A 13,870-nucleotide genomic window follows, 5' to 3' on the forward strand; every position below is an offset into this window, starting at 1 on the left:
ACTCTCCTCTTTCACTTTCATCAAGAGGCTTTTGAGTTCCTCTTCACTTTCTGCCATAAGGGTGGTATCATCTGCATATCTGAGGTTATTGATATTTCTCCCAGCAATCTTAGAATTGATGAAATACAGAAGGTATGTTTGCGATTCTCTTCAGAATTGATCAGTGTGAACAATGATTAATAAAAATAGTGGACTCATGGCCAGTCGCTAATTAAGCATAAGATTTCAAAAGGAATTTCAAACAAGTAGACTTGGTTGTTTTTCAGTTGCTAAGTCGTGTCTGACTCTTTGGGACATCGCGGACTGCAGCATGCCAGGCTTCCTTGTCCTTCACTATCTCCTGGACTCCACTTAATAGTACAAAAATACCCAGTGTATGACACCTAGATATAGCAAATAAAACGTTAAAAAATATTTGAAAGAGAGAAAGAAAACCTTCATTATTTAAAGCATATTTAAAACTTCAAATGAGGAAGCCTGAAGATGCCTTTACTTGATACAAAGGTGCCAAGGCAAAGAATATATAAATGTGTCCAGAGTTGGACTGAAGAAGAGCAAACTATGATAAGAGAGTGCAGGGCCTAACAAAACTGCCTAAAACTCCAACACCTGCGCAAAATGACACATCATTCTCCCAACCTGACCATGTCATTTCCCTGCTTCAAATCCTACAGGCTCTTTATCACCCTCATGGTAAACTCGAAACCTCACGTGGCTCCCAAGGCTTTTCACGTGACCCAGCCTTGCACAGTAAACTTGAGTCATGGCAGAATTCCTCCGCGATGCATTTGTATGATAGGGAGAGAAGGTGGTTCCTATTTGTCCAGAAACATTTCCTCTGTTTACCTCTGCACATCTAAGGGACTGGAAGTGCCCTGACAGTCCCTGGCCTTGGCCGAATCACAGATCTGCTGGGAGTGGAGTGCTGGGGCTGACAGGCAGACACGGCACACACAGACACACACCCCCCAGTCACCTGACGCATGTGTGCACACACACACCCACCCACCCCAGACAGTCACCTGATCAAGTTCCTCATTTCCTTCTCTGCCCATGTCTGCACCATTTTCCTGGGATTGCCTTTACAGTAGCCATGGCGGAATCTTGAATGAGAAAAATACCTGTTATTTCAATCATTTCATTATTCTAGTTTTTCCTTTTTAGGATATAGAAATTAAGCCACGTGGGGAAAAAAAATCTGAGCTTACCTGAATTCCCCACTGACATACTTATCCCGGTCTTTGAACACGAGAATAGAAGTTTTATAAATTTTGATTGCTCTGCTCTCTCCATTTGCTGTGCGAGCATGATATACATTAGCCTATTTTAAGTCAACAACAAAAGAAATTACATCTTGTATTAAATAAATATAAATAATGTTTTGCTTTTGCAATCTATTTGACTCTATCCTCAAAAGTAAAAAAAAGTCCAGTAAACTGAAATAATATGCATAAGGAATACCATCCTCTTTTGAAATGTGTTAATTAAAATATACAACACAATACTAAAAGGTATAGTAACTATACCTCCTACTTACATATATAGTAAAGAACAATTTAAATATATGTTAGATAGACAAAGAAAACAAACTTATGGTTACCAAAGGGGAAAGGTGAGGGGAAGGATTAATTAGGAGGCTGGGATTAACAGAAATACACTACTCTATATAAAATGGATAACCAACAAGGACCCACTAGATACATACATCTCTGAATCACTCAGATGTAGACCTGAAACTAACACAACATGGCAAATCAACGTCAATAAAAAATGACGTAAAAAACAGGTCTTCAAATGAAATAAATACCTACATACATACATATACACACATGAGCAGTTTCAAACATTTTTATATTTCAAGTGTTGGAAAATATCTGAAGACATTCTTATATCTCATGATTTGTACTTTCACTGAGAACTGCTTCCCACAGAATAAGTTGCTAATTGAAAAGCAACATGCCTGTCTTTCTCCATCAGTTCAGTTCAGTCACTCAGTCGTGTCTGACTCTTTGCGACCCCATGAATCACAGCACGCAAGGCCTCCCTGTCCATCACCAACTCCCGGAGTTCACTCAAACTCATGTCCATCCAGTCGGTGATGCCATCCAGCCATCTCATTCTCTGTCGTTCCATTCTCCTCCTGCCCCCAACCTTTCCCAGCATCAGAGTCTTTTCCAGTGAGTCAACTCTTCACATGAGGTGGCCAAAGTATTGGAGTTTCAGCTTTAGCATCAGTCCTCCAGGACTGATCTCCTTTAGGATGGACTGGATGGATCTCCTTGCAATCCAAGGGACTCTCAAGAGTCTTCTCCAACACCACAGTTCAAAAGCATCAATTCTTCGGCGATCAGCTTTCTTCACAGTCCAACTCTCACATCCATACATGACCACGGGAAAAACCATAGCCTTGACTAGACGAACCTTGGTTGGCAAAGTAATGTCTCTGCTTTTTAATATGCTGTCTAGGTTGGTCATAACTTTTCTTCCAAGGAGGAAGCATCTTTTAATTTCATGGCTGCAATCAGCATCCACAGTGATTTTGGAGCCCCAAAAAATAAAGTCTGACACTGTTTCCACTGTTTCTCCATCTATTTCCCATGAAATGATGGGACCAGATGCCATGATCTTAGTTTTCTGAATGTTGAGCTTTAAGCCAACTTTTTCACTCTCCTCTTTCACTTTCATCAAGAGGCTTTTTAGTTCCTCTTCACTTTCTGCCAAAAGGGTGGTGTCACCTGCATATCTGAGATTACTGATATTTTTCCCAGCAATCTTGATTCCAGCTTGTGCTTCTTCCAGCCCAGCGCTCCTCATGATGTACCATAGCCACACGTAAAGAAAATACCGAGAAAGATGTGTGCTGACTCAGAGACTAGACCCCTGCCCCCATCATAACTGTCCGACCGTCTGAACCAGCGCTGGGTGCGCCTGGACGGTGAATGGCGCCAGCGAGTCTGACCGTTTGAACCAGCGCTGGGCCTGGACGGGGGAACGGCGCCAGGGAGTTTGACCGTCTGAACCAGCGCTGGGCTTGCCTGGATGGGTGGATGGGGTCGGGGAGTCTGACCGTCTAAACCAGTGCTGGACATGCCTGTGTGGGCAGACGGCGCAGGGGAGGCACCCTCCTGTGCATGGCTCCTTCTGGCCATAAACACTAACAGCCGTTTTTAAGAAATGGCACTGATTCTACTATCTTGATTTGGCACCATTTATCTACTAAGTGCCTTAGTTTCACTTCTTGGGGGGCTTCCCTGGTGGCTCACACGGTAAAGAATCTGCCTGTAATGCAGGAGACCAGCGTTTGATTCCTGGGTCGGGAAGATCCCTGGAGGAGGGAATGGCAACCCACTCCAGTATTCTTGCCTGCAGAATCCCATGGACAGAGGAGGCTGGTGGGCCACACGCCTCAGGGTTGTAAAGAGTAGGATACGACTGAGCAACTACCACTTTCACCTTAGTTTCACTTTGGTATCTGAGGCGGGAAAAAAGACATGGAAACACTCAGACATCCAAAGACTCACTTCTTTTCCGGTGCTGATGCAGCCATTGATCTCCGCTATGACTCCCCTCGTCAGCATCTTGAACAGGATCATTCGTGTTCTGGGGTCCAACACCTAAAAAGAAATGCAAAAAAGCAGAACGTTCAGACACAGTGTACCAAGTATTTCTCACGGAAGTATTAAACACGAAAGGGGAACTAAGTGCAATGCGCGATCCTGCTCGGCAAACAGTCCCAACGGCAGCGTTTCAATCATTCATCAGCAGTGAATACAATGTGAGATGAGACCCAAAGAAGCCACAGAGGCAAGAAACCAGCAGGTTCACCCAGTCGGGGAAATCAAAGGCCAACAGGTCCAAGGGAAGCAGAAACTGACTCCAGACCCATGACAGCTACTAGAAATACAATCAAACCAGAGGTAACTTTGTATTTTTCAGCCATCATGAAAACAGGTGAAACTAATCTCTATTTTATTTAACCCGGCATATCTAAAACACTACCATTTCAACAACTGGCAAAGTAAGAAGTTATCAGAGACAGATTTAACATCCTGTTTCTCACACAGTCTTCAAAGCCTCCTGTGCCTGTGCAATCCCAGCACATGACAAGCCAGCCTGGCCGCTGCCCTGGACATGAAGCTCCACAACAACCGCCAGCACTCTGCAGCTCATGAGTCAAAGCGGCCACAGCCTGGTTTCTCTACAGCCTGCAAGCCGAAAATGGATTCTACATATTGGAATATTTAAAAAAACTGGGAATTCTCTGGAAGTCCAGCAGTTACGACTCTCCACTACAGAGGGCCTGGGTTCAATCTCTGGTCAGGGCACCAAGATCCCTCAAGTGGCATGGTGCAGTCAAAAAGAGAACTGTGACCCACAATGCCAGAAGTGTTTATCATTTAGCTCTGTAAAGAGCTGGCCAACCCTACTCAGTTCAGTTCAGTCGCTCAGTCGTGTCCGACTCTCCGCGACCCCATGAATCACAGCACGCCAGGCCTCCCTGTCCATCACCAACTCCCAGAGTTCACTCAAACTCATGTCCACAGAGTCGGTGATGCCATCCAGCCACCTCACTCTCGGTCGTCCCCTTCTCCTCTCGCCCCCAACCTTTCCCAGCATCAGAGTCTTTCCCAGTGAGTCAACTCGTCGCATGAGGTGGCCAAAGTATTGGAGTTTCAGCTTTAGCATCAGTCCTTCCAATGAACACCCAGGATTGATCTCCCTTAGAATGGACTGGCTGGATCTCCTGGTGGTACAAGGGACTCTCAAGAGTCTTCTCCAACACCATAGTTCAAAAGCATCAATTCTTCGGCGATCAGCTTTCTTCACAGTCCAACTCTCACATCCATACATGACCACGGGAAAAACCATTGCCTTGACTAGACGGACCTCGGTTGGCAAAGTAATGTCTCTGCTCTTTAATATACTATCAAGGTTGGTCATAACTTTCCTTCCAAGGAGCAAGCGTCTTTTAATTTCATGGCTGCAATCAGCATCTGCAGTGATTTTGGAGCCCAAAAAAATAAAGTCTGACACTGTTTCCACTGTTTCTCCATCTATTTCCCATGAAATGATAGGACCAGATGCCATGATCTTTGTTTTCTGAATGTTGAGCTTTAAGCCAACCTTTTCACTCTCCTCTTTCACTTTCAACAAGAGGCTTTTGAGTTCCTCTTCACTTTCTGCCATAAGGGTAGTGTCCTCTACATATCTGAGATTATTGATTTTCCCAGCAATCTTGATTCCAGCTTGTGCTTCTTCCAACCCAGCGTTCCTCATGATGTACTCTGCATATAAGTTATATAAGCAAGGTGACAATATACAGCCTTGACGCACTCCTTTTCCTATTTGGAACCAGTCTGTTGTTCCATGTACAGTTTTGACTGTTGCTTCCTGACCTGCATACAGGTTTCTCACGAGGCAGGTCAGGTGGTCTGGGATTCCCATCTCTTTCAGAATGCTCCACAGTTCATTGTGATCCACACAGTCAAAGGCTTTGGCATAGTCAATGAAGCAGAAATAGATGTTTTTCTGAAACTCTCTTGCTTTCTCCATGATCCAGCGGATGTTGGCAATTTGATCTCTGGTGCCTCTGCCTTTTCTAAAACCTGCTTGAACATCTGGGAGTTCACGGTTCACATACTGCTGAAGCCTGGCTTGGAGAATTTTGAGCATGACTTTACTAGCGTGTGAGATGAGTGCAATTGTGCGGTAGTTTGAGCATTCTTTGGCATTGCCTTTCTTTGGGATTGGAATGAAGACTGACCTTTTCCAGTCCTGTGGCCACTGCTGAGTTTTCCAAATTTGCTGTCATATTGAGTGCAGCACGTTCACAGCATCATCTTTCAAGACTTGAAATAGCTCGACTGGAATTCCATCACCCTACTAGAGGTGGGTAAATCAGGGAAAGGCTTATCTCCTTCAAGGTCAGAGCAGTCAGTCTCAAGTAAAACGCAACCTCAGATTTGCTTTAACAAACAGAAGGCAATGAATTTAAAGGCTGTTGCGCCTGGTCAATAACTGAGAAGACAATCTGAAGATTCATGTCTGACTGAGTCACTGCTGTACCCCCGAAACTAACACGGCACTGTAATCTACAGTGCTTCAATGCCATACTTAGAATGCCCTGGAGCACCACTATTCCAAACTGTATTTGTGCTACGTGTGTGGGCGGGTGGGGAGGGTGGCAGGGGGCAGAAGCGATGTTCTGACCTGTGTCATCACTCTCTTCCCATCAGATACCTGGGTCAATTCCAACATCCAATCACAACCCTCGACACATAGGGGGGAAAGTCGGGTTTCCCCCCTCATTCCTGCATAAAGAATAATACAAGTCTAACTTCTAAGCCAAGGGATTCTAATTGAATATCTGAAGGCATTACCTGTCTTTCTCCTTCTCTCTGCACACCTACACACACACACACCCCTACACACCCCTACACACACACACACACTTTGTGGCAGATACCTGACTCACCTCCTGGGAAGGCTCACAAAATTCCCGCAGACCTTGTTTAAGACAGAAGAAAAGATTCCTGGTCTTACAGGCAATTCTGCTTCCCCCAGGAAGATTAAAGCATTGCTGGGTGGCTTCATGGGCCATAGAAGCAGGGCATGATTCTAATTTATCTATTTAAAGTGATTTCAGAAATAAAGCAAAATGTTGATCTCTAAACTCAAAACTGTAAAGAAGAACAATTTTACACAGAAGCAATTCTAGGTGACATCAGCATGAAGCAAGGAGGATGAAAGCAAATTATGAGTCAAAGACACAAGGAGTACTTTAAAGAGCATGCAACACATTCATTTACACCTTACCTGTTCTACAGTTGCTCTGTCCGCCTTATCTTTGATGCGATACCTAAGACAAAACCAAAAAAGTAAAGGTGACATTCAAAATTCAGAGGAACCAAAATCAAAAGATTCTATTTTTTTTCTTTTCTTTTTTTATTGGGGATAAATTATTTTACAGTATTATATTGGTTGGTTTTGCCATACATTGATACGAATCTGCCCGGGTGTACATGAGTTCCCCTTCCTGAACCCCCCCTCCCACCTCCCTCCTACCTTTATCCTCCCTCTGGGTCATCCCCACACACCAGCGCCGAGCATCCTGTAACATGCATCGACCCTGAACTGGCGATTCATTTCACATATGACAACATACATGTTTCAATGCCATTCTCCAAAATCATCCCACCCTCACCCTCTCCCACAGAGTCCCAAAGACTGTTCTATACATCTGTGTCTCTTTTGCTGTCTCGTATACAGGGTTATCATTTGCATCTTTCTAAATTCCATATATATGCATTAGTATACTGTATTGGCAGACAAACTGAAATCATAATCACAGGAAACTAGCCGATCTGATCACATGGACCACAGCCAAATGTGGTCCACTGGAGAAGGGAATGGCAAACCACTTCAGTATACTTGCCTTGAGAACCCCATGAACAGTATCAAAAGGCGAAATGATAGGATACTGAATGAGGAATTCCCCAGGTCGGTAGGTGCCCAGTATGCTACTGGAGATCAGTGGAGAAATAACTATAGAAGGAATAAAGGGATGGAGCAAAAGCAAAACCAATGCCCAGTTGTGGATGTGACCAGTGATAGAAGCAAGGTCTGGTGCTGTAAAGAGCAATATTGCATAGGAACCTGGAATGTTAGGTCCATGAATCAACGCAAATTGGAAGTGGTCAAACAGGAGATGGCAAGAGTGAACGTCGACATTCTAGGAATCAGTGAACTAAAATGGACTGGAATGGGTGAATTTAACTCAGATGACCATTATATCTACTACTGTGGGCAGGAATCCCTTAGAAGAAATGGAGTAGCCATCATGGTCAACAAAAGAGTCCGAAATGCAGTACTTGGATGCAATCTTAAAAATGACAGAATGATTTCTGTTCGTTTCCAAGGCAAACCATTCAATATTACAGTAATCCAGGCCTATGCCCCAACCAGTAATGCTGAAGAAGCCGAAGTTAATCGGTTCTATGACGACCTACAAGACCTTTTAGAACTAACACCCCAAAAAGATGTCCTTTTCATTATAGGGGACTGGAATGCAAAAGTAGGAAGTCAAGAAACACCTAGAGTTAACAGGCAAATTTTGCCTTGGAGCACGGAATGAAGCAGGGCAAAGGCTAATAGAGTTTTGTCAAGAGAACGCACGGGTCATAGCAAACACCCTCTTCCAACAACACAAGAGAAGACTCTACACATAAACATCACCAGATGGTCAACACCAAAATCAGATTGATTATATTCTTTGCAGCCAAAGATGGAGAAGCTGTATACAGTTAGCGAAAACAAGTCCAGGAGCTGACTGTGGCTCAGATCATGAACTCGTTATTGCGAAATTCAGACTTAAATTGAAGAAAGTAGGGAAAACCACTAGACCATTCAGATATGACCTCAATCAAATCCCTTATGATTATACAGTGGAAGTGAGAAATAGATTTAAGGGACTAGATCTGATTGATAGAGTGCCTGATGAACTCTGGATGGAGGTTCGTGACACTGTACAGGAGACAGGGACCAAGACCATTCCCATGGAAAAGAAATGCAAAAGAGCGAAATGGCTGTCTGAGGAGGCCTTACAAATAGCTGTGAAAAGAAGAGAGGCGAAAAGCAAAGGAGAAAAGGAAAGATATAAGCATCTGAATGCAGAGTTCCAAAGAATAGCAAGGAGAGATAAGAAAGACTTCCTCAGTGATCAATGCAAAGAAATAGAGGAAAACAACAGAATAGGAAAAACAAGAGACCTCTTCAAGAAAATTAGAGATTCCAAGGGAACATTTCATGCAAAGATGGGCTCAATAAAGGACAGAAATGGTATGATCCTAACAGAAGCAGAAGATATTAAGAAGAGGTGGCAGGAATACACAGAAGAACTGTACAAAAAAGATCTTCACGACCAAGATAGTCACAATAACGTGATCACTGACCTAGAGCCAGACATCCTGGAATGTGAAGTCAAGTGGGCCTTAGAAAGCATCACTACGAACAAAGCTAGTGGAGGTGATGGAATTCCAGTGGAGCTATTTCAAGTCTTGAAAGATGATGCTGTGAAAGTACTGCACTCAATATGCCAGCAGATTTGGAAAATTCAGCAGTGGCCACAGCACTGGAAAAGGTCAGTCTTCATTCCAATCCCAAAGAAAGGCATTGCCAAAGAATGCTCAAACTACCGCACAATTGCACTCATCTCACACACTAGTAAAGTCATGCTCAAAATTCTCCAAGCTAGGCTTCAGCAGTATGTAAACCGTGAACTCCCAGATGTTCAAGCAGGTTTTAGAAATGGCAGAGGCACCAGAGATCAAATTGCCAACATCCGCTGGATCATGGAGAAAGCAAGAGAGTTTCAGAAAAACATCTATTTCTGCTTCATTGACTATGCCAAAGCCTTTGACTGTGTGGATCACAATAAACTGTGGAACATTCTGAGAGATGGGAATCCCAGACCACCTGACCTGCCTCTTGAGAAACCTGTATGCAGGTCAGGAAGCAACTGTTAGAACTGTACATGGAACAACAGACTGGTTCCAAATAGGAAAAGGTGTACGTCAAGGTTGTATATTGTCACCCTGCTTATTTAACTTATATGCAGAGTACATCATGAGGAACGCTGGGCTGGAAGAAGCACAAGCTGGAATCAAGAATGCTGGGAGAAATATCAATAACCTCAGATATGCAGATGACACCACCCTTATGGCAGAAAGTGAAGAGGATCTCAAAAGCCTCTTGATGAAAGTGAAAGAGGAGACTGAAAAGGTTGGCTTGAAGCTCAACATTCAGAAAACAAAGATCATGGCATCTGGTCCCATCACTTCATGGGAAATAGATGGAGAAACAGTGGAAACAGTGTCAGACTTTATTTTTTTGGGCTCCAAAATCACTGCAGATGCTGATTGCAGCCATGAAATTAAAAGACGCTTGCTCCTTGGATGGAAAGTTATGACCAACCTTGATAGTATATTAAAAAGCAGAGACATTACTTTGCCAACCGAGGTCCGTCTAGTCAAGGCAATGGTTTTTCCCGTGGTCATGTATGGATGTGAGAGTTGGACTGTGAAGAAAGCTGATTGCCGAAGAATAGATGCTTTTGAACTGTGGTGTTGGAGAAGACTCTTGAGAGTCCCTTATACTGCAAGGAGATCCAACCAGTCCATTCTAAAAGAGATCAATCCTGGATGTTCATTGGAGGGACTGATGCTAAAGCTGAAACTTTGGCCACCTCATGCGACGAGTTGACTCACTGGAAAAGACCCTGATGCTGGGAAAGGTTGGGGGCGGGAGGAGAAGGGGACGACGGAGAATGAGATGGCTGGATGGCATCACCGACTCTGTGGACATGAGTTTGAGTGAACTCTGGGAGTTGGTGATGGACAGGGAGGCCTGGCGTGCTGTGATTCATGGGGACGCGGAGAGTCGGACACGACTGAGCGACTGGACTGAACTGAACTGATACTGTATTGGCGGAGAAGGCAATGGCAAGCCACTCCAGTACTATTGCCTAGAAAATCCCATGGATGGAGGAGCCTGGTAGGCTGAAGTCCATGAGGTCGCTAAGGGTCAGACACGACTGAGCAACTTCACTTTCACTTTTCACTTTCACACATTGGAGAAGGAAATGACAACCCACTCCAGTGTTCTTGCCTGGAGAATCCCAGGGACGGGGGAGCCTGGTGGGCTTCCGTCTATGGGGTCACACAGAGTTGGACACAACTGAAGTGACTCAGCAGCAGCAGCATACTGTATTGGTGTTTTTCTTTCTGGCTTACTTCACTCCGTATAATAGGCTCTAGTTTCATCCACCTCATTAGAACTGATTCAAATGCATTCTTTTCAATGGCTGAGTAATACTCCATTGTGTATATGTACCAAAGCTTTCTTATCCACTCGTCTGCAGATGGACATTTAGGTTGCTTCCATGTCCTAGCTATTATAAACAGTGCTGCAATGAACATTGGAGTACATGTGTCTCTTTCAATTCTGGTTTCCTCAGTGTGTATGCCCAGGAGTGCGATTGCTGGATCATATGGCAGTTCTATTTCCAGTTTCTTGAGGAATCTCCACACTGTTCTTCATAGTCGCTGTACTAGTTTGCATTCCCACCAACAGTGTAAGAGGGTTCCCTTTTCTCCACACCCTCTCCAGCATTTAATGCATGTAGACTTTTGGATAGCAGCCATTCTGACTGGTGTGAAAAAAGATTCTAAATGTACATCATCCATGATATTTCTAAGCAGGTAGTTCTTTAATAACACATTTCATAACCTCGTTGTAGTTTCACCATTGTGTGAAACTTCACTGCCTTTAACAAGCCATTCAGTTCCCTAGGGTGAAGGGAGTGTATCTGCAGTAAGAAAAAAAAACTTCTGTCCATATTTCAGAAGGATTCAATGAGAGCAGTGGGGTGAAACAAACTATGCTGGAAAGAGGGAACAAGTCTGCAAATACTGTTCTTAGACCGTTAATGATTTTCTCAGTACAGAATTAAAGTAATGTATAAGGCTTTCTCTTCAGAGTCCTTTTCCACAAAGAAACAAGCTTTTATCATTGCAAGACAGCTACTGCATAAAAACACAGACTCTGATTACTTTGACTCACACACTACGTGACTCAATTCACAGACTAACCTAAACTAATAAAAGATCCAAACAAGCAGTTCAGTGAAATAAGATGTGCTGTTTCTCAAAAAGCTGGTATCCCTTACGTGTAATAATAAGCCAGAAGAAAACTGGGTTTTAAGTTTAGTTCTAACACTGCTATTTTTATGATCTCAGTGTCATTTTCTGTAACACATTATTAATGCTTTAGAGTTATTAGCAATAGGAGGTGAGCCAAATCTTAAACATTTGGTTTTGAAAACAGAAATGTAAATGGAAACTGTTTGCAGTTTAACTATTTAGTTTTAAATTTGCTCTTACATTTTTAAGGCTCCCCCAGTGGCTCAGTTGGTAAAGAATCTGCCTGCGATGCAGGAGACCTGGGTTTGATCCCTGGGTAGGGAAGATCCCCTGGAGGAGGAAATGGCAACCCACTCTAGTATTCTTGCCTGGAATCCCATGGACAGAGGAGCTGGGCATGTCCAGTTCGTGGGATTGCAAAGAGTCAGACACGACTGAGCGATTAACTTTCACTTTCACTTTCCATTAAAAAAAAATGTCATGGCAGGGAACAATCCTCAATAAGCTCTAAAAAGGGGACATTTTTTATATTCTAACATTTTAGTTCAAACTGAAATCTACAAGGACTGTTACTCTGAAAGCACTTTCATGAATTTTACACGATTATAGTTTTAGCACAGGTTTCTTAAGAAAACTCATCTAATACTTTCAACTTACAAAGTCACAGGATATCCTCACTTAAACTTAAGAATTGGTTTAGGTATAAAAAGGAACACCCTTTGCAAAAGTATTATGATGGAGTTGCTACTAATCTGTCTACAATTAGTTCGTATCAGTCACATTTTATTTACTTTATTGTATATACTTGATATATTACTTACATATCTGCTTCCTTTTGTCGAGACTTTTCGGTGACTTTGTTTATTACAGAATCAGTAACATTTAGCTTATCTAAAAAAAAAAAAATCCACAACATAAACAACATATAAGACAAAGTTTCAGGATACTTTTCCCCTTTCCCTTCTCTACTTTCTAAATATTTTATTACATATAGTAATGTATTTTAGTAATGAAAAGTGTGTTTTGTGTTTTTAAGGGCAAGCACTTACTAACAAAGATGATCACTTTCATCATGACAGATGTCATTTCTCAGCCAGAGAAATCTAGATTCAGAAATCCCTCAAAAATATTTTATCTGCTCTTTCAGACATTTAATATTTTGTACAACTATCATAAATATCATAATTCTAAAAATGTCAGTTTCACTTCCAATTACAGGTCCGTGCAAGGGATGCTCAGATGTGAGACCTGTCATACCAGGCTCCTAACAGTCTTCGTCTACGAGAGAAAGAAGACCCCGTGTTTCCCAAGAGGCTTCAAATTCACACTGTGATTCCCTGCATTCGACAGCTCATGAAATGATTACTGCCACACCAAAAGCCAAACAAAACATGATTATACTCAACAGTCAAGTGTTTTCACCATTCTACTAGAAGATAACCCTACTATAAAATCTAATACAAAACCAATGATAACTTGAATGAGTATCTGTACCTTTGCATTTCCATAACAGGAGAGAACACAGGACTAAAAGTGTTAGCTAGAGTCTTTTCTTGAAGTCATGTTTTTAATTACTAAATTTTAATTTCCTCTAAGCTTTATTATTTACCCTGTAACACTGAATATATCCATTAATTGATCTAATAAAATTTTATAACATTTTTTGTTGTCTTTGAAGAGTTTTCTCATTGCCTAGTGAGAGGAACTGTATCTTAAAAACTCACCTAGATTAATTTTATTTTCAAATTTCCGTAAGACTTTGTCTGCTGGAGTAGACATTTTGGCTGCATTGAAGCTGGGAGTCTGTCTATTGGCCTGGAAGAAATGAGTTCCAGAGATGAAAGCTCTAGATATACATACAAGCCTAAAGTTCATCCCAGCTTCCCTTGGTTCATAGTTAACTATTAAAGCATCAATAAATACTTAGGGGAGTACCCAAAGAAAGGGAAGGATTAATCACATTTGCCCAAGAGGTTTTTAAAAATGCACTTGAAATATGCTAGACATTCAAACGTCTTCCCTTTTAAAAGGACTTTTTGTGGCTCTGGAATTTACTGAAAGATTTGCAGGCTATGTTGCCCTGTAGTCCTAGCCTACACGGACTTTCATTCTTCATCATTTCCATATTTCTGATAATGATGTGGATTCGTTCCATAACCAGCAAATTTAAA

At 42.4% G+C, this 13,870-nt stretch overlaps 1 protein-coding gene across 2 annotated transcripts in view; it reads right to left on the reverse strand.

Annotated features, from left to right (window-relative positions):
* RIOK1 (RIO kinase 1) overlaps positions 1 to 13,870 on the reverse strand; it is a 32,295-nt gene that overhangs the window by 14,735 nt on the left and 3,690 nt on the right. For both annotated transcript variants that reach the window (XM_088831170.1, XM_088831169.1), the window contains exons 3-8: positions 13,424 to 13,514; positions 12,521 to 12,590; positions 6,817 to 6,859; positions 3,522 to 3,614; positions 1,209 to 1,321; positions 1,023 to 1,103 (exon numbers count right to left, since the gene is read on the reverse strand). In XM_088831170.1, coding sequence (XP_088687296.1) covers positions 1,023 to 1,103; positions 1,209 to 1,321; positions 3,522 to 3,614; positions 6,817 to 6,859; positions 12,521 to 12,590; positions 13,424 to 13,514 — 491 coding nt within the window. The remainder of the gene's footprint in view (positions 1 to 1,022; positions 1,104 to 1,208; positions 1,322 to 3,521; positions 3,615 to 6,816; positions 6,860 to 12,520; positions 12,591 to 13,423; positions 13,515 to 13,870) is intronic.

This window comes from Moschus berezovskii, chromosome 23, assembly GCF_049115385.1.
Source record: "Moschus berezovskii isolate FMDL1 chromosome 23, NW_MosBer_1.0, whole genome shotgun sequence".
Classification (NCBI taxonomy): domain Eukaryota; kingdom Metazoa; phylum Chordata; class Mammalia; order Artiodactyla; family Moschidae; genus Moschus; species Moschus berezovskii.